At 51.3% G+C, this 23,832-nt stretch overlaps 10 protein-coding genes across 10 annotated transcripts; 5 read left to right on the top strand and 5 right to left on the bottom strand.

Annotated features, from left to right (window-relative positions):
* Positions 1-20: 20 nt before the first annotated feature.
* Positions 21-1,262, bottom strand: PtrM4_014210 (RAD14, DNA excision repair protein; the record flags this gene model as incomplete). Its single annotated transcript, XM_001931337.1, has 1 exon — positions 21-1,262. The coding sequence occupies one exon, from the start codon at positions 1,260-1,262 to the stop codon at positions 21-23; it is 1,242 nt and encodes a 413-aa protein (XP_001931372.1).
* Positions 1,263-1,756: 494 nt separating this feature from the next.
* On the top strand, positions 1,757-2,881 carry PtrM4_014220 (Pth, Peptidyl-tRNA hydrolase; the record flags this gene model as incomplete). The annotated part of the gene is made up of 1 exon (XM_001931338.2): positions 1,757-2,881. The coding sequence occupies one exon, from the start codon at positions 1,757-1,759 to the stop codon at positions 2,879-2,881; it is 1,125 nt and encodes a 374-aa protein (XP_001931373.2).
* A 275-nt stretch (positions 2,882-3,156) lies between these two features.
* PtrM4_014230 (Cut12 multi-domain protein) lies at positions 3,157-5,071 on the bottom strand (the record flags this gene model as incomplete). Its single annotated transcript, XM_001931339.2, has 2 exons — positions 3,157-4,964; positions 5,014-5,071. The coding sequence occupies 2 exons, from the start codon at positions 5,069-5,071 to the stop codon at positions 3,157-3,159; spliced, it is 1,866 nt and encodes a 621-aa protein (XP_001931374.2).
* A 567-nt stretch (positions 5,072-5,638) lies between these two features.
* PtrM4_014240 (uncharacterized protein) lies at positions 5,639-5,992 on the top strand (the record flags this gene model as incomplete). The annotated part of the gene is made up of 1 exon (XM_066103134.1): positions 5,639-5,992. One exon carries the CDS (start codon positions 5,639-5,641, stop codon positions 5,990-5,992), a length of 354 nt encoding a protein of 117 aa, XP_065965336.1.
* Positions 5,993-8,065: 2,073 nt separating this feature from the next.
* PtrM4_014250 (uncharacterized protein) lies at positions 8,066-10,681 on the top strand (the record flags this gene model as incomplete). The annotated part of the gene is made up of 1 exon (XM_066103135.1): positions 8,066-10,681. One exon carries the CDS (start codon positions 8,066-8,068, stop codon positions 10,679-10,681), a length of 2,616 nt encoding a protein of 871 aa, XP_065965337.1.
* Positions 10,682-11,128: 447 nt separating this feature from the next.
* Positions 11,129-12,277, bottom strand: PtrM4_014260 (Frag1 domain containing protein; the record flags this gene model as incomplete). Its single annotated transcript, XM_001931341.1, has 2 exons — positions 11,129-12,008; positions 12,060-12,277. The coding sequence occupies 2 exons, from the start codon at positions 12,275-12,277 to the stop codon at positions 11,129-11,131; spliced, it is 1,098 nt and encodes a 365-aa protein (XP_001931376.1).
* Positions 12,278-14,326: 2,049 nt separating this feature from the next.
* On the bottom strand, positions 14,327-15,673 carry PtrM4_014270 (DNA repair protein Swi5-Sae3; the record flags this gene model as incomplete). Its single annotated transcript, XM_001931342.2, has 2 exons — positions 14,327-15,103; positions 15,155-15,673. The coding sequence occupies 2 exons, from the start codon at positions 15,671-15,673 to the stop codon at positions 14,327-14,329; spliced, it is 1,296 nt and encodes a 431-aa protein (XP_001931377.1).
* Positions 15,674-16,203: 530 nt separating this feature from the next.
* PtrM4_014280 (RhaT, Permease drug-metabolite transporter (DMT) superfamily) lies at positions 16,204-17,535 on the top strand (the record flags this gene model as incomplete). The annotated part of the gene is made up of 3 exons (XM_001931343.2): positions 16,204-16,215; positions 16,269-17,241; positions 17,291-17,535. The coding sequence occupies 3 exons, from the start codon at positions 16,204-16,206 to the stop codon at positions 17,533-17,535; spliced, it is 1,230 nt and encodes a 409-aa protein (XP_001931378.2).
* Positions 17,536-18,594: 1,059 nt separating this feature from the next.
* On the top strand, positions 18,595-18,927 carry PtrM4_014290 (FAP multi-domain protein; the record flags this gene model as incomplete). The annotated part of the gene is made up of 1 exon (XM_001931344.2): positions 18,595-18,927. One exon carries the CDS (start codon positions 18,595-18,597, stop codon positions 18,925-18,927), a length of 333 nt encoding a protein of 110 aa, XP_001931379.1.
* Positions 18,928-19,269: 342 nt separating this feature from the next.
* Positions 19,270-23,283, bottom strand: PtrM4_014300 (AtoS, PAS-PAC domain protein; the record flags this gene model as incomplete). Its single annotated transcript, XM_066103136.1, has 11 exons — positions 19,270-19,964; positions 20,014-20,125; positions 20,178-20,357; positions 20,405-20,619; positions 20,679-20,814; positions 20,865-20,910; positions 20,962-20,991; positions 21,043-21,105; positions 21,154-21,315; positions 21,363-22,279; positions 22,360-23,283. 11 exons carry the CDS (start codon positions 23,281-23,283, stop codon positions 19,270-19,272), a joined length of 3,480 nt encoding a protein of 1,159 aa, XP_065965338.1.
* Positions 23,284-23,832: the final 549 nt, after the last annotated feature.

Here is a 23,832-nt window from a genome sequence, read left to right on the forward strand (position 1 = left end):
ATTCCTGCTGCTCCCCCTCGCTAAAACTCCAGCTCCTCAACCTCCATCCCACACTCCTCACATCTTTTCTTGGTCATACCCGTCTCAGGATCCAACACGCTTCTCCCCCACTCATGCTCATGTCTATCGTACCTCCCCTTAATCTTCTGTCCAAACTCTGCGCCTGCGCCGCCGTCGCCAGCCAGCCTCGCTCGTCTATACGCCTCGACTCGTGTCCTCTTCTTCAAGTCCTCTAGTTTATTCTTGAACTTCTTCTGTTTGCGCTCTTTGCTGACGACCTGCCTTTTCGCATACTCTTCATCGAGAGCTTCGGCGGAGCCCCACTTCGCGTCGCTGAAGGCGTAGGCTTCGACTTGGAGACGGAGGAAGAGCTGCATGGGGTGGAAGAATTGTTTGTGTGGGTTGGGCCGCTCGAGATGGGGGAGAAGCTCTTCATCTTTTAGTTCAGGGTCGGTGAGCAGGTAGTCGTCTCTCGCCTCGGTCTTTGTGAGGAGTGAGTATTTGTCTGGGAGCTTTTCTTTGCAGATGTTGCAGACGCCAATGCCGAACACGTCTTGCCATTTCCAGTCGATCTCTAGACTGGTGCATTCGCGGCATTTGCCTTTAACGTCACGCTTGCCGTCGCCGTATTTGCCCTTGAAGGTGCCGAGCTCGATCTCGACGTTCTCAGCGGCTTCTAAAAGTGCGGCTTCTTCGTCTTCCTCTTCTTTACCGTTGACAGTATTGAGAATGGAGATTCCCGGCTCAAAGGGTCCAGCCCTGTTGGCACGTAGCTTGCGCCTTATACGTTCTCGCTCCCACTCAGCCATTGTCATGCCTTCCGGCTTCTGCTCTTCCTTTGCCTGCCCCTTCCGCATGGCCTTGTTGTGTGGATCATCTACTGTGCTCAGGAAACCACCCTTTGTGTCTGTCATCTTACTGAAATCATATTCGATGAAATCAGACCTCGCATACTTCTTCGCGGGTTGTATGTAGTCGTTCGAGGGTGGCTGTATGAAGCCATTCTGGTCGGGCTTTGCAGGCGAGGCCGCTGCAGCATTTCGGAGGGTTGCTGGTGTCTGTGAGGCGGTAATGGACGAGTATGCGCGCTTTGTGCCTGCGGTCGGCGCTGGCGAGGGTTTCGATTGGACCTGTTGGGCAGCGGCTTTGGCCTTCAGGCGAGCATCTTCCATGCGCCTAATCTGCTCTGGGGTGGGAGGGTTTGCCGGGAGTTTCCCCGCTGAGCGCGTCGCTCGGGGTGGCGTTTTTGGTCGTTCAGACATGCTGGGTGGAGACCCAGTTTGTAGACGTGAAGATTACTATATGTAAAATTTGCCCTTGGGAATCTACCAAAGAGCTAGTGTGGAGGGTTGCACACAGAGTGGCGACTGTCGTTGGTGTTGGATGAGTGAAAGACATTAGGCATCTGCGACCGGGACCCTGGTTCCTGAGCGATGATGTGCGCCAAGAGATCCCGCGATCTACCCATCCGATTCGCGTCTGAAATCATTATCGCTATCCACATAGTATTTGCATAAAGTTACGATGATGACATTGTAAAAACATGCTTGGAAAAAAGGGCGGCTTACAGAGCACTCACCGCAGCGCCCTTGCCAATTTGCTATGACTCTTATGTGTAGCTGTGGCCACAATGCAACGGATGATCAACCATGGCTACTGCGCAGTGCTAACTCAAGACAAAGTACAGATAGATTCTAAAAAAAACTATATCTCTCAAAAACACAAATCCACTACAATCCCATCATCGGCTGGTATCATGTCAAACGCGAGCACACGTGCGCACGTGGCCAGCACCGAGGCGACACCGCAGTCGTTGATCCCTGCTGTCGATCTCGATCTCGAAATTCGTCAAACCTCAACACCAGAAGACAGTGACAACGACAGCGACGCATCCACCGGTTTTACGACCAAGAAAACCCGCAAACAGCTTCGCAAGCAAAAGGCAAAAGACAAGCGAGCGCAGGCTCTGAACGACCTTTTTGCAGCCGTCTCCCAACTCGCTATTTCCCTGCAAGACACCAACGGAATCCCAATTGAGACCCACCAATCGACATTCCCTCAAAGCCGCAAGGAAAAACGCAAGCAGAAGAAAACTAAGCACGACTCCGCACTCCCCACCCCCAGCGGGACGGATAGCGAAACCCCACCAACACCCCCGCGCAAAACACCACCCAACAACGCCTCGCAAAAGGCAAATCCCAATCCCTCATCCAGTGCACTCGCCATGGCGAAACCCGCCCTTCAAAAAAGCTACCCCCTCCTCGTAGCCTCCATCGGAAACCCAGGCGCTACCTACTCCAACACGCTCCACTCCGCCGGCCACATTGTAACCTCCGCCCTCTCAACCGCAAAGTCCTACGCGCCCTTCACAAAAGGTCTCTCAGGCCAAGTCTCGCGCCCGCCACCCACCCACCTTGCCTTCAGCTTCACAGGCTTCCGTCATGTCCCCACCGAGCACGACGCCACTCAAGACTGGACATTCTGGCAATCCACGTCCCTGATGAATGTTAGCGGGACCGGGGTGAAGAAGGCGTACAACGAGTGGTTACGGGGAATACGGCAGGCGTCTGGGTCTAATACGTTGGAGGGGCGGTTGGTGGTTGTGCACGACGAGTTGGAGTCTGCACTAGGGAAGATTACGATTCGTGATGGGGGTGTGAGTGCAAAGGGACATAATGGGATTAAAAGCTGCCAGCAGCAGCTTGGGGGGATCAAGTGGTGGCGTGTTGGTGTTGGGATAGGAAGGCCTGAAAGTAGGGATCCGAATGTTGTTAGTAAGTATGTGTTGGGAAAGATGACATCTTTCCAACGGGGTGCGTTGGAGAAGTGTACGGTGCCGGTGTATAAGGCCTTGGAAGAGATTGCGGAAGGGAAGCGGTAGATGAGGATTAGAGGTGTATACCCTGCATAGCAATTTCTGTTGGCATTTTCAAGGGCGTTTGGGATGATACCCCACGAGGCATCAAGAGCGTAGCAATGTATGAATATGAATTGGATCTACTGTAAACAAAAGCATGTCTAGGTATCGTGCAAGCCCTAAACTGGATATTCGTGAAACAAGCCTGACTCCTGTTCAGCAATGCAATACCCACTTGCAATCGAAACACCCAACCCCAGTGAATCGGATACAATAAACAACAGCTGCCGATCAACGAATTAGGCAACCGCAGCGTGATTCTTTCTTTCCTTCTTCTTGTTTGCAAGTCGGAGTTTTGCCAGCTCTCGGCGATCGGCTGCTGTTAATTTACTCCCATCCCTCTTCACTTCTGCAGATCTTTCTGTATGGTGGGCGGTGACTTTAGTGAGTTCGAACTTGGGGTCAGTGGGAGCGTGGTAGGATGTGACGTTATTTGTCTTCCGTGGTTCAACTTTTGGTGCAGTGGGATTGTGTTTCGCATCCTTTGTGGAGATAATCGAGGTTGCTCCGAGTTCTGTAGCATGAATAGCTTTCTCAATTGTGTGTTCCCTGCGCCTCGGTGGATCTGCTTTCTTTTCGCTCTTCGTCTCCGTCTGTTTGGCCTGCGATACTGACTTGGACACCCCACTCTGGCGAGGCGGTGGATTCCACTCAGGTCTAGTGTAGGGTTGGCCAATAGAGATGGGCATCGCCATCTTGTCCATTTGCGGTATCGAGCGGTCGTTCAAGTCCATCCATGGGTCAAGACCAGGCGATGGCATAGGCAGAGGACTCGATGGAGGCATCTCGGCTGGTGGTTTGGGCACATTATTCTCCTTGGTTGGCTCATGTCTGCGGATCTTCAAGGGCGATTTGGGTACCTGCTCTTGTTGAGTGGATGTTGGAGCTTTGTCCAGGGTAGCATCAGAGGGTTGCTGAGGTGCATACGGCGACTTGCCAAGAAGGATAGAAGCTTCACCCTCTCCAGTCCCAAGCCTGGATGGGAGAGTCGGTCGATTTAGCGTGTCAGGCATAGTACCACGGCGTTGGCGACGAAGTCTTGGCGATTTGTTCTCTTTGGTAGATGAAGCCATACTGTATGACATGTCGGGATCGAGGTCCAAGCCATGCGGAGCGGATCGTGGATGATCTTTAGTGCCATCTTCATAAATGTCAAATGGAACTTTATTTTTTGGAAGGTCGGAAGAAGGCTGAGAGGCTGAAGCTTCCAAGACGGCCACTCGTGCCTTTAGTGTTGCTATTTCGATGCTTGACGACCCGCTCGCCGCCATAGCTTGGCGGAGTCGTTCCTGGAGGTCCTTGTTCTGCTGTTCCAGATCCTTCTCTCGCTGCCTGTGCCGCTTGCGCTCTTGCTCGAGTTTGTTCGCTAGCTCTGTGACTTCGCCATCCTTCTTCATGGCAAACTTCTTGGCCAGCTGTTGCTTCGCGATAACTTTCTTCATCTCCTTTTCGCTCTTGTCTGCATAGCTCTCGTACTGCTCCTTCCAGTATTTGCCAGACTCGGACCGTGGCGCTCCCAGATCTATTGTGATGTCGCTATCGTCCCTCGCCTTGGGCTTCTGTCCTGATTTGTGCTGTATTGTTGTTCGTGCGTCAAGAAGGGCCTCGGTAAGCCTGGTGCGTGGTCGTTTTTCACTTTCGGCGTCTAGCTTCAATTGCGTACCAGGTGTCCACGGACTGGGAAACTTGCCAGGGCAGTCGTTGGGTATACCGGTCTTGCCAACGTTGCCGCGCTTGCCTTCATTGTCCACCACCTGCGAGCCGAACGACACCTGCTTTCTTCCTTTGCTGGCTGTGCCTGGTGTCATGAGGATACCCCCTGGCTGTTTCGATGGGGATATAGGCGGACCATTCTCTCTTGGCGCGGGCAACTCAAAAGCTTTTGCGTTGGCCGCGTCCACCCTTGCTTTTCTTTCGCTTTTCTTTACGGTGTCCTTGGTGTCTTCTGGGGCAGGCGTTCCGAATATGGCATGCTTGAAGGCCTTGACGGCAAATTGGTGGGCCGGAGTCTCTGGCGGCTCGATGAAGGTCGACTCGTAGTTGTTTTCTGGCGGCGTTAGCAAGCCTTTGTTGGCGCGCACTTGGATGCGACGTACCAGGCTGGAGGTCTTCGATGACATTGGTGATGCGCGGTCCCGTGATCCACGAAAACATGGCGACGTATTTTTCTTGGACGTCGGACCAACTCGGAGTTGTGGTGGAGATGCTGGAGACTGTGGGTGGCCTCGGTTGCGACGAGGGGATATAGTCGCGGCTTTGTTTGGCCTATTGTTTACCCGCTGAAAACGAGGGCTGCACTGCAAGCTGCATCGGCCACTGTCAACCACGTCGGATGCTGGCAGTGAGTCGTATTACTTGCAAACACGATGCGACTGGGTCTAGTGTGTTTACCAGAGAAGGGAAGGCGTGGTGGTGCATGTGTTTGTTGTGCGCGCAGGAGCTGAGGCATGAGGAAGTCGCGTCCAGCGGCTCGTCCTTGCAGGGATGGCGCGGGAGCGGTCCCATAGCAGCGGGGCTCGCCAACATATCATCGCCCCCACCGACCGCTACTTTCGTACATGCGCTGGCCAGCAGGTTTCCACATATCGTCACATCTATTCTTTCACCCTTTTTTTACCAGTCGGAATGTCTGCAGTGTGAAGGGCAGCGGCTACGGCTGCTACTCTCCGTCAATACTTACCATATATGACGGCCTATTCAACAATCCACAACTAGCCCACTATGGCACCGCATAAAACACCAAAGAACAAGAAACATACGCCAAATGCATGCACGCCGACAGGAATCGATGGCATGGATGCGACAAGTCCACTCGGGGAGTCACCGCCCGTGCGGCCTCCTCTCTTCTCGCAACCCTCCGAAACCTATGAAAAGGCACAGGAAGATGAGCGCGAAGTTCTGAAGGCTGTTTTCATGGACGACTATGTGGAATCAGAAGCCAGAGGAGCCTGGAGTGTAAGTTGGTCTTTGTACATATTTGGTTGTCTTGTCGCAGTACAAGATGAGCATCGCTTCATGTCACTCCATACCATGAAATCAAATGTTTCAACTTCGATCCAGCGTAAGGCTGACTAGATTCAGAAAACCACCGATCGAGTGCTGCGTGTGAAGCTCACGTCACTCTCTAATGACAAGATTTTTGTCACATTATGCGCCAAGATCACGGCTACTTACCCAAAATCGCTGCCCACTCTCACTCTGGAAGATTGTAGTAGCTTGAGGAAGAACACTTGGGACAAGCTCTATGATCTACTCAAGACCCGTCCACAGGAACTGGTTGGAGAAGTCATGATCTACGACATAGCATCCGCTATCCAGGAAATACTCGAAGACGAAATAGCCGTGCGCGAAACTGACGGTACCTACGAGAATCTGGATGCTGAACGGGCTGTCCAAGAAGCTGCGGCAGCCGAGCAACTCAGGCAGCAAGAGGAGGAATTGCAGAGGAAGCGAGACGAACAAAAGGCCGAGAAAGAGCGTCTGCTCCAGCAACAAGTCGGCGACGAGATGCGGCGGAATGACTTGATGGCGAAGCGTAAGAGGAACCGCGTATCCGCAAGTACTCCACCATCATACTTCCCCAGTGGAGACAATGTCAACTACATCTCATTCGATAGAGCGGTCATCGTCCAGCACGAAGACACGACAGTTCAATTCAGCGCTGTTGAAAACCCACTCCCGTTCCGTTCTGGGCCTCTAACGGAACAACTACTAGTGAAACCGGCAGGGAGCGACGCCACACTGATATTGGTACTGAAGCGTGCTCGGGTAGGTGGCGGAAACGCAGCTGATGATCCCCAACTGAAGAAAGCAATCATGGGTTTTGAAGACGAGATGGAGGACCTGAAGCGATTACGGCAGAGCGCTATCATGACAGTCCTCGACTTCAAAGTGGAGCACTTACCCGACTCTGGATGGGAAATCAGCATTCTCATGGAGCATGCAAACAAAGGTTCGCTAGGTGAGCTACTTGCCGATGACGGACCATTCCCGGTTGCAAGAGTACGATCTTGGACCATCGAGCTGTTGGAGGCACTGGAATTCTATCATCAGAACGGTGCAGTGCACAAGCGCGTCCACCCTCACAACATATTACTCAAAAGGATCCCCGGTGGTGGTATCACAGTACATCTGACCGATGCGAGTTTCCAACAGTCTCTGTACCGTCTACAAGGTCTTTATAAGGATGAGCAGTCTACACCGCCTTCACGATCAGCTTACTGGATAGCTCCTGAGCTTACGCAAGACGATCGTCATACTCGTAAGACAGATGTATGGGACATGGGCGTTGTCTTCCTCCAGATGCTGTTTGGAATCGATGCTCCCGAGAAGTACCACTCGCCAAAAGAGTTGTCTGACACACTAGGTTGCTCTGAACCATTGCAGGAAGTCATGCGCAAGTTTTTCAAACCTGACCCCAAGAAAAGGTCTTCCGCTTTTGATCTCATCCCTTGCGAGTTCTTGCGCGATGACGTGGATGTGTATGAGCGATCTCCCACCCCTGCTCGGTCAAGGAATTCCTCAACATCAATGGGTAGGTATAGATTACGACGTGAGTCTTCTGCTGGTGTTGTCCCTTCGTACTCGCGTTATGCGAATGATTGGGTCGAACAGGGCCGGTTAGGCAAGGGTGGTTACGGTGAAGTCGTCAAGGCCCGAAACAAAGTCGATGGCCGTCTCTATGCGATCAAGAAGATTAAACAGAAGTCAGCAGCCGCACTGAGCGAGGTTCTCTCAGAGGTCATGCTTCTTTCGCGGCTCAATCACAGCTACGTGGTGCGTTATTACATCGCTTGGCTGGAAGCTGATGCGGATGATGACGACTCAGCAAGCTCAGATGAAGATGATTCCGACTCAGACTCAGACTCAGGTTCAGACATTTCCCCGGGAACGACCACAACCGATGGCAACGGCTACAACAGGAGCGCTGGTGGCCTAGACTTCATCAGTTCCAGTGAATATCCAAAAATCGAGTTTGGGTCGGGTTCAGAATCTGATAATGGTGACGATGGTGCCGTCGTTTTTGGATCCGACTCGGGTAAATATCACACAATCAAAACCTAACAAGCACGTACTAACACGCAAACAGAAGACGAATCAGGAACCCCTAGTGCTGGACCACATTCACCCGCGGTCAAGAAACGCACCATGTCCGACTCGAATCCGGCAAGAACATCCAAGTCAATCCTGTACATCCAGATGGAGTTCTGCGAGAAGCAGACCCTTCGCGATCTCATCCGTAACGGTTTATATGATGACCCTGACGAACACTGGAGACTGTTTCGCCAAATCTTGGAAGGCCTTTCTCACATTCATGGGCATGGAATCATTCATCGCGATTTAAAACCTGACAACGTTTTCATTGATATGGCTAAGATCCCCAAAATTGGCGATTTTGGACTGGCCACTATCGGACAGTATCAGAGGCCTGACACAAAGTCTTCCAATGGTGCCCAAGATGGTAGCGACATGACACGTAGCGTCGGGACCGCGCTTTATGTGGCTCCTGAGATAAGCTCCAGCACAACTGGTGACTACAACACCAAGGTCGATATGTACTCCATGGGCATCATCTTCTTCGAGATGTGTTTCCCTTTGAAAACAGCTATGGAAAGAGACAAGGTGATTCGATCATTGCGAGAGCGGAAACATGTTCTCCCTTCTGAGTTCGAGGCCCCTGAAAAGTCTCTCCAAGGAAGCATCATCATGGACCTTATCAGCCATCGACCATCAGAACGACCTGGATGCACGGAGCTTCTAAGAAGTGGAAAAGTACCCGCCCAAATGGGAGACGAGGCCGTCAAGGAGGTCCTCAAAGCGCTCTCTGACCGCAATTCTCCAAACTACGCCAATATGATGGCCGCGCTATTCTCACAAAAGCCTAATACACAAGCGAAAGATCATGCTTGGGATCTAAGTGCAACAACGCAGGTCCCCAAGGCCAATGATGTCCTCCTACAGAATCTCGTCAGAGATAGGTTAGCAATGATCTTCCGCGGCCATGGTGCTGTCGAGATACAACGCCAGGTGATATTGCCCTGGTCAGATCACTATGCAAACAGCAATGTCGTGAAACTCTTCGACCCTTCCGGTACACTCGTTCAGCTTCCATACGATCTGACATTGCCCTATGCGCGAAGCATTGGCCGCGGTGGCGCTTTCCTCGAAAAAACCTTCACAATCGGTCAAGTTTACCGTGAGAACTACGCCGGAAGTGCTCCACGCAGCAATGGAGAGGCTGACTTTGACATTCTTTCATACGATACGCTCGACCTGCCTCTGAAGGAAGCAGAGGTTCTAAAGGTCGTAGACGAGATCATTGATGAATTTCCTTCGTTCCGATCGACACAGATGTGCTTTCACATCAATCATGCTGATCTGCTGGACATGATCATGGAGTTTTGCAGGATTAAAGCACCCAAACGCGCGGCGGTCAAGGCCGTGCTTAGCAAGTTGAACATTGGGAAGAACAACTGGCAGTCCATTCGCAATGATTTGCGCTCTTCGGATATTGGAATTCCGACTACATCGCTGGACGATCTGGCACGATTTGATTGGCGTGACACGCCTGAGAAGGCATTTGCAAAGCTACAACGACTCTTTGAAGGGACGAAGTACCTCGACCGAACACATGCCATATTTGCATACCTCACCTCTGTTGTCGACTATATGAAGCTATGGAATGTAAAACGCAAGGTCTATATAAGCGTACTCAGCAGCTTCAATGAGAGGTACTACTCGGGCGGCATACTATTCCAATGTTTATTCGACACCAAGCAGCGAGAGGTGCTTGCTGCAGGTGGACGGTATGACAAGTTGATCGAAGAATACAGACCGCGGGGTCCGAGTCATGCTCACCCACCAGCCGCATATCATGCTGTTGGAGTCAATCTGGGCTGGGACAGACTTGTTGCCTCAATGAGCCGATACATCAAGAAACCCGAGAAGTCAAACTTCGTGCGAAAACACACTGAGGAAGATACACCCTCAATCTCTTGGATGCCACGTCGCTGTGATTGCCTCGTCGCCAGTTTCGACCCCAGCGTCCTTCGCTCCACAGGTGTCAAAATGGTCGCAGACCTAATTTCACACGGCTACACAGCCGAGCTCGCCGTCGACGCCCGCAACACCGAAGAGCTCTTGCGCCACTACCGTGACGACAGGCACAGCTGGGTCATTGTCATAAAACAGGGCGTCGGGCCCGACAAGCCCGAGCTCAAAGTCAAATCCATTTCCAAAAAGGAAGACACAGACATGCGCTCCGCCGAGCTACTCAACTACCTCCGCAACGAATTCCGTGACCGCGAGGAGCGAGAAGAAACCGCTGCCCGCCTCATCAAAGCAATAACCCAACCCACAAACACAGCAAACACGCCGAAATCTTCCGTCGACGTCCTCATCGCACAGCACCGCTCAAAGAAGTCAAACAAATGGTCCATTGTCGAAGCCGCACAGTCTCGTTCTGCGGAGCTCTTGTCTGCCTTCCAGTCCGCGCCTATCGCTGCGATCGAGTCAAAGGAAGAAGTCATGACCCTCATCAAGGAAACACGACTTAGTGATCAGGAATCTTGGCGCTCTTTTATCCAAAGGATGCCACTTGCGGAGCGTAAATATCTCCAGGAGTTGCATGATTTGCTGCTGGGGTATCGGAGTAAATGGTTGGAAAGTAAAGGGTTAGAAGGCGGTGGGGAGGGCGCTGTGGGCAAGGCTTTTGTGTATAATTTCAGGACTGGTGGGTGTTTGCTGTATGATCTGGAAAGTTAAAAATGGGCAGGTTGGCAAGATTCAGGATGCTGGCACGTCGTCGAGCGTGTTCCGGCATGGGAAGCTGAGGCAAATATGAAAAAGCTCGGTAGAGCTCGTCAAAAACAGATAATCGATGATTCTTCAGTTTAGTACCAAACGATGCGCACCATAGTATTGAGAAGATAAAGAATCTCCGCGCGCACACGAATACCTCCATCTCCAATACCTCCCACAGCCAACATGGGCATGGGAAGCTGCGAGCTTAGGATATTGTCCGCGTAGCCGCGTTTCTACGCTGAAGTATGTAGCAAAGTAATTGGGTGTTCATCAAATCAAATACCAGCGACTATTTCTTCACTAATCTTGCCTTGTACCAACAGCACAATGAGGTCATTAAACTCAATATTGTGTCTACGGGTATCATAATCGAAAAGAACCATACATAGGAAAAGCATCCCACCCCCATCACCCATGCTTCTGCAATGGCATCTCATCCCCAAACGCGCCCGGCGTCAATGGCGCCTCATGACTACACTGCAAGCTCGTCCCTACACACATATTACTCGCCTCGGCAAATTCCTTGTCCTGCTGCACAACATTGACACAAATATCCATCCTACGCTGAATCCCCCTCTCCAAATGGTCCTCGCTCCCAATCTGGGCGAGCCCCGTGCCAGTTGACTGACGTTTCGCACGACTGACACTGCTAGTGAAGATTACAGATTCGCGTTTCTGGCTGGGTGTAGTAGCGGACAGCGAGTGCGAGTTGGGATAGCTGTGGCTGGGGAAAGGTTCGGTGTCCATGTCGTTTTGGGGTCTACCTCTTGCGAGGCGCACGACGAGCGAGGCCATTGACATTTCAATGTTGAGTTTGATCATGTAGACAACGGGGTGAAATTGTATGTAAACGACCTGGTTGGGGAGGAACATCAAACCGATCAGTAGGGCGTCCATGGCGATTGACAAAACCATGAGTTTGCCGTTGAAGCCGACGAGGGGCGCATATTTTGTGAGACCGTGTCGTTGTACTAAGCGCAGTTTGACGGTGCGGAGGAAGTAGTAATTTAGGCCTGCGTCGACGGCGAGGATGATGACTTTTGAGATTTTGTCCCACACGGCGTTTATGGTGACGAAGGTTTTGCTGACGGGGGGCACGGTGTGCGAGGGGATCCAGATGCAGAAGACGGCGATGTTGATGGTGGTGATGATGAGGACAGTGCCCCATTTGAGCTTAAAGATTGTGCTGCGGTGTTCGGCGATGAGGGCGATGCGGTTGATGATAATTTGCATGAGAAGTTGAATTTCAAAGACCCAAAAGAAGAGGATAGCGAAGAGAACGGGTACACTGCAGATGCGCATGTTAGGAAGATCGGACAGTCAGGGTTGAGGTACTAACCTAGGCCCAAGTTTGCCGTTGAGGAATAACCACCCAATAACGCCAATGATGAAGTTGACTAAAATCTCTCCCCATATCATGTAGATATAGGCCGACCGTAATGGGCTATGGTTCCGCCGTGTCTGCTTGACAGCCTCCCATACCGTCAGAAACCCAAAGCCGAGCGTAAAACCTGCAGCGAGTGCCGCAAGTTGATAGTCCTCAATGGTAGTCGACATGATGTTGGATGGGCTGGACCGATCTTAAACGAGTGGAAGTTCGGCCAGTTACTCCCCAAGTACATGATTTAGGGAGTTCAAAGTAACAGTATATCGTTTTCAACCCCGGAAAGGAGACAAGACCGTGTCAGTGGGTCTATTGTAAAGTGCCAAGGCTCTAACATTGGCAAACAGACTGATCGTGGGGCGGTGTAGGATGGAATGTGATGTACCGTAGATCTTCCGCGGGATACACAGACTCGAGTAATGCTGGATACCTGTCAGGACCAATCTCCACGTGCGCGTACCTTGCAACAGCGAAAAAACGTATCTTGGAGGCTCTTGCATGCGTCTGTGCATAAGGTCGCTTAGAACCTTGCCTAGAACGGTATGAGGGGCATGCGTACTATGAACGGGCGCGGCATTGAGACTCTAGCCGATGTTGTCAACATCTGTCAAACTCTGTTGGCAGATCTACTATTGATATCAGACCGTGACTGTAGATCAAGGCCCGAGAACGAATGCCGCATGTCCAACCAAGGAGTGGCTTGCGATTTCTCAGTCTCACTCATCCATGGATTTCTATTCTCGAGCTGTCGAGCGCTGGACCGTAAGCCTCCCTAAACACGACTCACGAAGAACGTGGAGAATGTCATGGTGAGTAGTTCCGAGAACTGGAGTGTGACATCCGAGATCTGTTCCAAGGTTGATTCCTGCGGCCCCGCTGATCATCATTACCGATCTTCTGGGTCCCACATGTAAGCCCGTATACAAAGCTGTAACCTGGAACTTTCGAACCGCATATTGGGTTTTCATTCATGCATACGTACGTACAGTACACACGGCATGAGGCTCCACTTTTGGGGTCAATCGATAGGATTTAGGCACTGCCCTTGGTTAGAGATCACCTCCACGGACCTCGGGACGTTATCGTTGGTCTCTGATTACCTGCAACGGTTCCATGCATTAGGGCGAAAGGATGAAGTGTCATGCCCCACGTCAGGGCTAGTGCAGAGCCAGAAAGGAACGCGTCATGCTATTGTGTTTGAGCCAATCCATCTGGAGGCGAGTCGCTGTCTCTTCCGACGAACTTGGGCAGCCATTGTGGCTTCCGCGGGCACCCGTGGTGATGGCAATCGAAACGACCGAGGAAGATCCGCAATACCAGACACTGCCGTTATACTCACTTGGGATTAGATGTCTTACTGATTTGCAGGCTGTATGACTAGCCGACATCTGTCGGACGGGCAGTGTGTGAGAAAGTATACGATATACCAAATAAGATGGAGAGGTTTTCTGGTTAGTCGTGAATCACAGACGAAAGCGGCAACCATCATTCGAGACGAACGGATGCAACTGAATCAAAAGCTGGAAAATCTTCGGGCGGGCTTTCCATCCAATCGGTATGTCGGTGTCGGCGAGGTTCTTCAGTCTGACCGGAGGTGTTCGTGCAACACGGCTTGTAGGTAGCTCGTGCGCCAACGTTCTCGCTACCAACCGTGACATGAGCAGCTGGTTGACAGCGAAAGTATCGGTAAACCCCGCTATCCCGTTCGTAATAGGCGTATCTGGCGCCTGTGGTAGCTTCTATATACTAGGATGTCAAATGTTCTATGCCATCCAGGTGTGAGCCATATATTGAACGACGCAAACATGGGGGTCCATCTCGCCAATCTCTTGTACATATATCGCTGTAAGAGCTAGTGTAACAAAGCATGTATCAACCCGGATAATACGCGCCCGATCGTCAGGAAAGGAGGACCGGATTGGCCCGGTGACAGCCATGGGCCTGAAGACTCATGCTCATTGGAATACCCACAAAATAGTGATGAGTTCAAACTAGGCTCAGTCATGGATATGGTCAACTGATCATGTGTTGGCGGATTGGCATAGATGTATTGTGAAAATGAGAGCCCAGCCTAACGGGCATGGATGAACGGGGAATCACACTAGATACACTAGGAAGCCAATTGGCCATATGCGGAGTGAAAGCAGTACACACCTCGAACATAAGGTTTATATGACGTGCCTTCATTTCCCATTCTTATCCCCGCAAAGCTTCAGAAACACTTAGTCATTTGCGTCGATGCCAAACTCTTCCTGGACCTCCACAATTCTTACACCGCGCTGATCCGCAATGAGACCCATCAAGCCTTGACCTACGTCTTTCAATTCGTTGTATTCGTGTAGTAGCTTGATATGTTCCTTGACGATCCTGTTCGCCGCTGACATGATGTCGGCCTCTGTCGGATCGTCCGTACCGTTATCCGTCTCAGCATCCGAGGATGCCGTTTCTTCCATGAGTACTTGGATGGCTGGAAGAGCGCCTAAAGCAGCCAATAGTGCACCCTTCTGTGCTTTGAGCTCGGCGACGGTAACTTCCTGGGGCGTCTTCAGGGGTACCACGCTTGTAGACATCGGGTCAGGCTGTGCCGAGGAGTCGGATTGAGCTAGGGAAGCGGTTTGTACCGGGGGTGGGATGTCAAAATTTCCATCGGTAACTTCTTTCGGTGCCAACGTTTCTTCCGTTCTACAGTGTTCTTCCCCGTATTTCTCTCGCAAACTCTGATCTGAGTGAATTGAAGGGATCGCCTTTTGTGCGTACGTCGCTGACTCATCTGGTCCGGTAGTTGGCCAACAAGCATCGACCGCTCGCAAATCGCGAAATGTATTCTCCGAGTCCTCCACCTTACCGATTGTGGGGCATGAAGTGTGTCCTTGCATAGCTGTCACCGGAAGCGGACCAAGGTTGGTCAATTCTGAAGTTGCGCAATCAGAGAAGCCAGTGATGCTTGCTTGCGCTCTTGTGTCTGTTGACATTGTTGGCAGGGCTTGTATGGTATGAGTCTATTTCATGTGAGCAACTGGGCTTGCAAGATGAGTTGGTCTGGGACAGACTGCATCTTCGATTGAAATATCACTCAAGGCGTGGGCTGCAGCATGCTTGTCGTTCTCTGCTGGCTTTTGTTGCTCATTGCCCGTCACACTGAGTTGTTGAGTTACAGGCATCACTTCTCCTTGGTCTTCAAACAGGACAATTGTAGTTTCCTTGTCGGCTACGCGGTCAGCATCTTGTTGTTGCATATCGGTATTGCCAATATGGGTTGGGACATGCGCGCCGTCCTGCGCTCCAACATTAGTCTCCTCAACGATAGACGCGTCGTCTTTGAGCGAAGCATCATTTGGACTACGACCCAAGCACTTCGCATTGTCTGCAGTCGTATTGGCATTGCTTTCGACGCGTGTTTGGTGAGTGCAGTCGGCTGCTTGGCAGGCGTCTTGTCGCTCTTGGGATGGGACGAGCGCTATTGCGCAAAGCTTGTCTTGTGCAGCTTCATCTGAAACAACCATTGGCGAAGACGTCATCAGCTCATCCTCCGAGTCTGCGACCTCTGTGATGCCCTTCTCAATGGCCATGATGGTGGAAGGTAAAGTGACAATCTTGGAGTTGGTGTCGGAATTTATGGGGCCCGTCGGGGGCGAAAGCCAATTGCGGCAAGATCTGGTCACGTAATCAAATGATTGTGACGACGCATCCCATGAATAGGGCTACATACAACACCAACCGCTCCTATCGACCCACCTCACCTCCATGTGTCTTAGCACGCGACTCTGAAACCTAACAAGGCGGAGGTAAAAACCACATTTGTCACTGGTGGCGCCACTTTTACCAAAACAGATCATTGCTTGTGAGCAGGCGCGACATGGACTCCGTTACAAGAAGAGCGGCCCTTGTGGCGCTCCTCCTTTGCATCACAACAACCACGGCCCACGAACATCATATGGACAACATAAAACAAGGCAACGTCGTTTCCGACGACCCCATGGTGTGTTGCGCTCACGAATAGGCAAATGTGACCAAAGGCTAATCTTCGCCACAGGACTCAATTCTATGGATACACATTTTGATCCAGACGCTCGCATGGGGCCTCATCTTCCCCACGGGCATGGTATTGGGCGTACGGTGCCCTGAAAGCAAGACTGAGGTGGAAACAAGCTGACACGTGACTAGATAATACGATCGAAATGGCACGTCCCTGTACAAACGACCGGCTCACTCCTCGCAATCGTCGGATACTTCCTCGGACATAAGCACAAGGGCAGACAGTTCACCAAGAACATCCACGCGCAATTCGTTCCCTTCATCATGCTCATGTTGATTTCCCAGATTGCCATGGGCATCTACCTGAAGCTTCACCTCGAAAAGGGAATCAACGGCAAGATCCGGCGCATTGTCGTCAAGGCGCATGGCATTGTCGGCAAGGCCATGCCAGTAGTAACATGGGTGCAATTCCTCTTCGGAGGTATCACAGCCATGGGCTTCTGCCATGCCGACCACACTGGACAATGTTTGGCGCACTTCATCATGGGCAGCGCCTTCATCGCATATGGCATTATCCTTTTGATCCTGCTTCTGGTCGGACAAATGTGGTTGCGAAGGACCGGACGGAGCCAAGAGTTCTTCGACTCGCTCGTCATTGCTGCGTGGGGTTGCGTCAACACCTTTACCGAACACCGCTGGGGAGGACCTTGGGGGCACAATGACCTTCAGCACACATCCATGGGCATTGTATGGTGGGCGGCAGGTCTGGTTGGTGTCTGGCTCAGTCGAAAGAGAAACGGGCAGCCGAAGCGCAACCTCATCCCAGGCATCGTCATCCTCATGACTGGCTGGGCTATGTCAGCGCATCCCCAACATCTACCCCTATCCACCATGATCCACACTGTCTTTGGGTATACACTCATGGCTGCGGGTGCTGCACGCATCATCGAGATAGCTTTTGTGCTCAAGGACCGGTCGTCTGTTACGAACGATGGGTCAGACCCGAACAGCTTCCAGTATATGACGCCCTTCTTGCTAATGGCGGGCGGCTTCATGTTCATGGGAGCCACGGAAGAGCAAATGCAGTTTTTGTCCGATGCGAACGTCACACATGTATCCTATGTGTTGATCCTCTTCAGCATCGCTTTCTTGTTATTCTTGTGTAAGTTTCACCCCATCACTGCTTTATGATGCAACTAACCCATTGCCAGTTGTCAACATGCTTATTCACCTATACGCCGTATATACCTGGGGAGAGGATGGCAAGGTCGATGCGGAAGCGCCCTTTGCAGACGAATTCGCGAATGGCCATGCCAATGGACATCCCAACGGATACAGCCGAGTTGAGCGCACAGTAAGAGATGCCGAAGAGTTTGAACTAGAAGGCCTCGACTCGGATGAAGAGGAGAATGCGGCGCTTGCGAACAAAGAGAGGTCACGTGTCGCATTGCCTTGATTACCTCTCATGCCCTTCTATACCTTTAATTCTTTAATAAACTTGGGCATGCGTTCTGGCGGTTTAGCGAATGCACTCCAGCGTCGTTGTGCTTGAGTTTTGGTGAGTACCTTTTTATACATGAATAGATATGTTTCCTCGGTCATCCTTACGCCCTGGCATGTTGCAACGAGTGGTGCGCTTTCCCACCGGCTATGCTCAATTTCACATGACAGCTTGTTCGCCATCAGACGTGCCAGTCTCGCCATCATCACACGCACGTGCAGCAATGTCGAACTTTTCGTTGAGCTGTCCACGTAAGCATGTGGCCGAAGCAGCCACCAATACTCTCGTCGCGCCGCATCACGACGAAACACGCAATTATAGCTCAAAACTGACTATGACACACGATTTACCTCTAACGGCCATTTCGTGTGTCAAAGACAACAAGGCGATGGAAAGTGCGGTGGAGCCTGCGGTATAAAACTTCTTTGTCGCTGAGCCGATGCAAGCCGAACGTCTTTTCCATCATCACCCGCCATCGTACCTTCCGGGAGCTAAGCGGTTAACGGAGATCCTGCCATACCGCCTACCTCGGTCTAGCATGGGCATTACTGCTTCCAGTCTAGTCAGGGCAGAGTTGTCAGGAGCGGTGGTGATGACGCACGTCATCCGGTGTATTTGCTGTTGGTGTCTAGAATCTGGGCTTTTTACTATTCCAACACGCTGGTGGAGACGACCCACTTGGCAGGGAAAATCAGGTACCTTGCACGTGTGATGGATCTCACGATCAGGTCGTGTAGTGGTGTTGAGGCGGGGGCGACGGCCGTGGGGGAGGGAATTTTTTCGCCGCGGTGTTTTTTTTGCGACGGGAAATGTGAGGGTGTGTAGGGGTGGGTATATAAAGGTCTGGGGATTGTGGGTTGGGATGGAGAATATCATTCAAGACATCAGCAAGTTCTTGTACTACAGCTACTATACTCATTTTCAACTTTCAAACTCACAATTACAACAACTCGGCATCAATCAACCAACCCACCACCGCCAAAACCAAGCTACTCCCTACGACAAACCACGAAAATGTCAACAGTAGACACCCACCCTCGCCTCCTGGCCCTCTCCCTCTCACCCTCCCCCCGCAACTCAACCTCAACCTCCCGCCCAACACCAACCTCCTCCGCCAACCCCTCCACATCATCCACCCCGCTCGCCACCTCCCGCCGCGCCTCGCACGACTCCGCCCACGATGCCCACCACTTTGTCAACCTGGACAAGGAGCAGCACGAGCACAAGCTCAACGCTAGTCTGAAGAAGATGTGGGCTGGTGTTAAGAGGCATGCGGTTGAGCACCATAGGAGTGTCAATGCCGCGTATATGGCTAGCTATGGGTGTGGGGCGCATCCGGGACGTTAGATGGGATGTAGAAGGTGAACGACAGGATGGAGGACACAAAAGTGATTTCTTGCGAAGCGGCTTGCGGTATTATACCCTGATTTTGTTTTTTGTTTTTTGTTTGGGCGCTGGGAAGGAGGGAAGAGGAAGAGGAAGAGGAGGATGTAATGAATGGTGGAAAAGGAGAGAGATAAAAGTTAACAATTCGACTTGATAATACTGTAATAAGACGACTCTTCGGGTTTTTGTATATCTGACCTGATGTATATCTATGCTACAGTGAAAGAACATGCATCACACCCATACCCTGTACATGACATCAAGACATACATCTTGATACTAAGATACCACCCCCTCAAACCTCTACCACTTCGCCGTACTCCTTAACGTTTTCTGTATACAAGCGCACAGCTCTGGTATACGAAACGGTTTGCTGATAACATCGTCCATGCCTGCCTTGAGCGCAACCTCAACCTGCTCACTCCGCACATTGGCTGTCACTGCGATGACAGGTACGTGTGCTCTAACCACCCCCTCCTTTTGCAATTCCCGGATATTCCTCACGCAGGTCAAGCCGTCCATGACAGGCATCTCCCAATCCATGAGGATGAGTGCGAGGGGCTTGCCGGTACCGTCAGGGATGCAGTAGTTGGTCGTGCGGAGATATTCCAAGGCTTCACCACCGTGGTTCGCGACGGCGACTTGCATGCCGGTGTTGCGCAGCTGCTTGGCAAGGACGCGCTGGTTGACGAGGTTGTCTTCGACGATGAGGACGTGCAGGTTTTTGTTAGGGATGACGTCGGCAGTGGCGTTCCTACTTGGGGGCTCGTCCTTTTCGTTGCGTGATCGACTCGAGAGAACGGTTTCGTGGGCTCGTATGCTTAGGCTGACTGCGGCGTTGCTTTGGTGGCGGTTGAATTTGGGCCGGAAGGCGCACTTGCGGCTCTTGACGTAGAAGGAGAAGGTGCTACCAACTCCGGATTTGGATGCAAATCCAATCGCTCCGCCATGCATTTCGGTTAGTCGGCGTGAGATGAAAAGGCCGAGGCCAGAGCCACCTGAGGTTTGTGAGCGACATGTGCATCTGTTATTGAGAGGCGAACGTACCGTAGTCAATGTGTGTACGCGGTGATGCTTGAGAGAATCGAGCGAACAGAAGCTGATGCTCTTCATCGCTCAGTCCGCGGCCAGTGTCCTGGACTGAGAAGATGACGTATACCTTTTTTCTCTTAGCAGAAGCTCCCGAATTCCGAGTGCAAGATGAAACCTACTGGCTGCCCCTTCTCCCAATCCGCTTGCAAAGTTTGAGCCTCTGCACCTTCCGATGTACGTGAGAATGGCACATTTCCACTTGCACTGTGGGTTGGTTGCTCAAGAGATATGCCCAAGCTGACAGAAATCTTGCGGATCTCCTCTAACCGCGTGAACTTGATGGCGTTGGTGATGAGATTCTTGGTTGTCAGTTCCTGCGTCGTGTTTAAAAATAGGGTGTACTTACGATGAGGATCTGCAATACTCGTGTTGGATCGAGCGAGACATACTCAATCTTGGTATCTTTGCAGGAATCTTCGAGCTTGAAATGAAGCTCCACACCAGCTGACTTCGCCTCGCCCTCAAACATCTTGACCGCATCTCTTGCGATTGAATCTAGTTGTACGTCGACTGGAGTCATCATGAACAGGCCGGAGTCAAGTTTTGACATGGTAAGTACATCTAGGAAAGTCAACTATGCCATTGCATACTAGTACGGCTCAATCTGGAGCAATACATACCGTCAACAATCGTCTTCATGTGCTTTGAACACTGAACAATAGTTTCGGCTGCATCAATAGTGGTCTCTACGATGTTCTGATAAACCTTTTGATAGTCTGTTGAAGAGCCAAAGTCTTTGTGTGCAGATATGATACTCTACAGGCTAATCAGCATGTGACAGGTGATCTCGGAGATCCATCACTTACGTCAGCACATTGAACAATCGCAGATAGAGGATTACGCATCTCGTGGCTGAAACTAGATTAGTTTCAGGTAGGTGAGTATGTCGTTTTGCAAACCCACGAAGTAGTATCAATGAAGTTCTCCAGGCTCCTGGTTTGGGTCAGTGGGGTCATGCATATTATCAAATGATAGTCGACTTACCTTTTAGACTCCTGAGCTCTTGTAGCCTGGGTTGCTTGGAGCTTCTCGCCCCACTTTTGTTGACTTGCTGACTGTAAGCAATCGTAAAGCATTCAAGAAAGGCATGCATACCTGATATCTGTGCAGCAACCAATAATCTCAATGACCTCCCCTTGATCGTTGAGTTCGGGAAATATCGAAGTTATAACCCACATTGGCTGCGCTTCAGGAAATTCTTCGTCCATATTCTGAGCTGGTGCGTTCCATGTCTTCTTAAGACGTAGCTCAAATGACCTTCACGTGATCAGTAGATTCGCTTGGTAACGTTTTCTTGATCTTACTGGTGCTGCTTGGTCTCCTTGAGTTCCTTGAACTTCCTTCGGCCCAACTCATGGTACTCTTCATCGATGAGAAGGGTCCATGCCTCCTCAAGACCAACGTCTTGTGCCACTGTGCCCAAGATGTTATACCAAGCTTCGTTTCTGTACGAGTAGATCCCGTCCATCCCAATCAGAAAAATGCCAACATCGGCCCGCTCAGCGAAACGCTTGAACTTCGAGACGTTTCGTTCAGCCTCTTGTTGAGATAGCGTCAGCTGTTCTTTGAGCTGGTACTTCATCGCTTCGGCGTTAGCTATAGTCCGCTCCCGACGCCCTATATCCTCTTCGTGTAGTAATATTGATGTTAGGCATGTAGAGAGTAGCCGACTAGTGACCAAGATAAACTGGAGGTAGTCTTCGTCAAACGGTCGACGTGGATTCAGCCCGATGACCATGAACCCAAGAATGTTGTCTTTTGAAGATGTTGGATTCAAGGGGCAAATGACTAGTGCTCTACAGGGATCTCCAAAGCCCTGCCATTCGATATCTCGAACCAGCTCAGCAGCTACAGGATCCTGGTCAAATCGGAGTATTATCGGCTTTCGGGCTGTAAGGGCCTGGCGAAAGTAGGGCGTAAATCCGTGATCTTGCTGAAAGTCCAGATGCTCAGGTCCGGCGGGTGAGCCCTTGGGCAGCCCAAACGAACCGCGGAGTTTGCAATGCTGCTGGTTATTATCAGAGAATCGCGTCCTGCTCGACTCAGAGCCATGCCCATCGGCCTCAGCAGAATATAGTAAACAAAACGGAATATCTTTGGCGTTGCGAGATAATACATCAGTTGCAAGATGCCAATATGTATCAGTGTTGCGCGCTCTCGGTATCTCTTCGCTCAATTCAAGCAGTGTGCGTGACCGCCTTTGTGCGATTACTTCTCTAGTCTGTTCATAAGTTAGGATGCGCGCCAAAACCTTTGCATGTCCCATAAACAACTAGTGCGTCAACGGAAATAGGGACGTACCGTTTCCACAAGCGGCTCATAATGACCGACAGTGACACCTTCAGAGTCTAGAATCGGTATGAACTTGAGGGAAAAGTATGTTTCTTCCATGAAGCCGTTGCGTATCATGTGAATTGCAGTGTTCGTCTTCTCCACCGTCTCTCCACGGAGGTTCTTTTCTATGATAGGCTCAAAATACTCTTTCCAAACGGAAGCAAGAGCCACGCGAGCACTGGCACCCATGCACGGATGGAATCCACCTAGAAGTTCAATCTCAGCTTCATTGTATATCATGATAAGCTCGGGACCATAAAACACCACGGCAGGTCGCGGATCCTGCATAACCAGGTTGGCAATACTTCGCAGCTGCGATGACCATGAGGACATGGGTCCTAAGGGAGTCGCTGCCCAGTCAATACTGCGCGCCCATGCCGCATGAGATGTAAGACGCCGTGGAGGAAGCTGATCCGTCCAATCGAAATTGGGTGCCTTTGGTTTGGAAATCTTCCTGGTGAGAGTAGTCGTCTCAGGGTCATCGCTGCCTACGCACGTGCTCGCGGAGAAGGCGCTTATTACGTTCCAACGGCTAGATACCAGTACTTTTGTCCAAGTATAGTCTGAGTACATGGAAGGTTTGCTGATTGCATCCTGTGATAGAGACCAGTTCCGAAAACGTGTAAAGGCATCATTGCCCTTCCCATTGCTACTGTGTGTAGTGCCTTCGCGGCCCATCAATTGCAACACACGTCCAGGATTGGCAGAGGCCATGGCCGAGTTCCAATATTCCAGCACACTTCCATTTTCGGACTTGATACTGTCTGGAGCAGTATCGACAATGAAGGTAGGCCGCAGGTCTCTGTCCAGCAGATCCAGCATGCCTACGTGACGCAAGGATGGGTTCCCATTATGGGCTGGCTCGAGGGGTTGTGGTTGGCGCAAAGCCATCGTAGTTGTATCTGTTTTACCGAAGCATGTGGCCGCTTGTCCTCCTCTTGTGCAGTCACCGTCGGACCAAATATTGTATCAAAAGTCGCTATCGTCAAAGCCATGCGGGATCGCCGTGGAAGGATGCAAGCGCAAGCGCTGTTTCGGAACCTGGAAAAGTGGAATCCGATTGAAGAGCCTAGGCTCTCCCGAGGTCGCTCCATTGTGCATCAGCCGTCAGCCGCCAGCCGAATCTGGCGCACGCCATGCGGGAGCTGGAGATCTTCTTGGGAAGGCTGAGATTACGAGCACTACCATCCTGCATTGGGGAATCGAGTCTCTCTACGATGAGTTGGCCATGCAGAGACCAGTCGTTGATTGAGGGACAAAATTCGGAATTGGCCGGCGGCGCCACCGGATGACGTCGCTCCCCTATCGATCTCTTGGAATTACGATGTAAAGTTTATCCACCTGCATTGCGTATTTGTTATTTCGCTCGAAGCGCGAGGAAAACAACATCAAGCCAGAGATTTTTACTCACGACATCACAGCAGAACGAGGTACAACTGA

This window comes from Pyrenophora tritici-repentis, chromosome 1 (genome assembly GCF_003171515.1).
Source record: "Pyrenophora tritici-repentis strain M4 chromosome 1, whole genome shotgun sequence".
NCBI classification, from domain to species: domain Eukaryota; kingdom Fungi; phylum Ascomycota; class Dothideomycetes; order Pleosporales; family Pleosporaceae; genus Pyrenophora; species Pyrenophora tritici-repentis.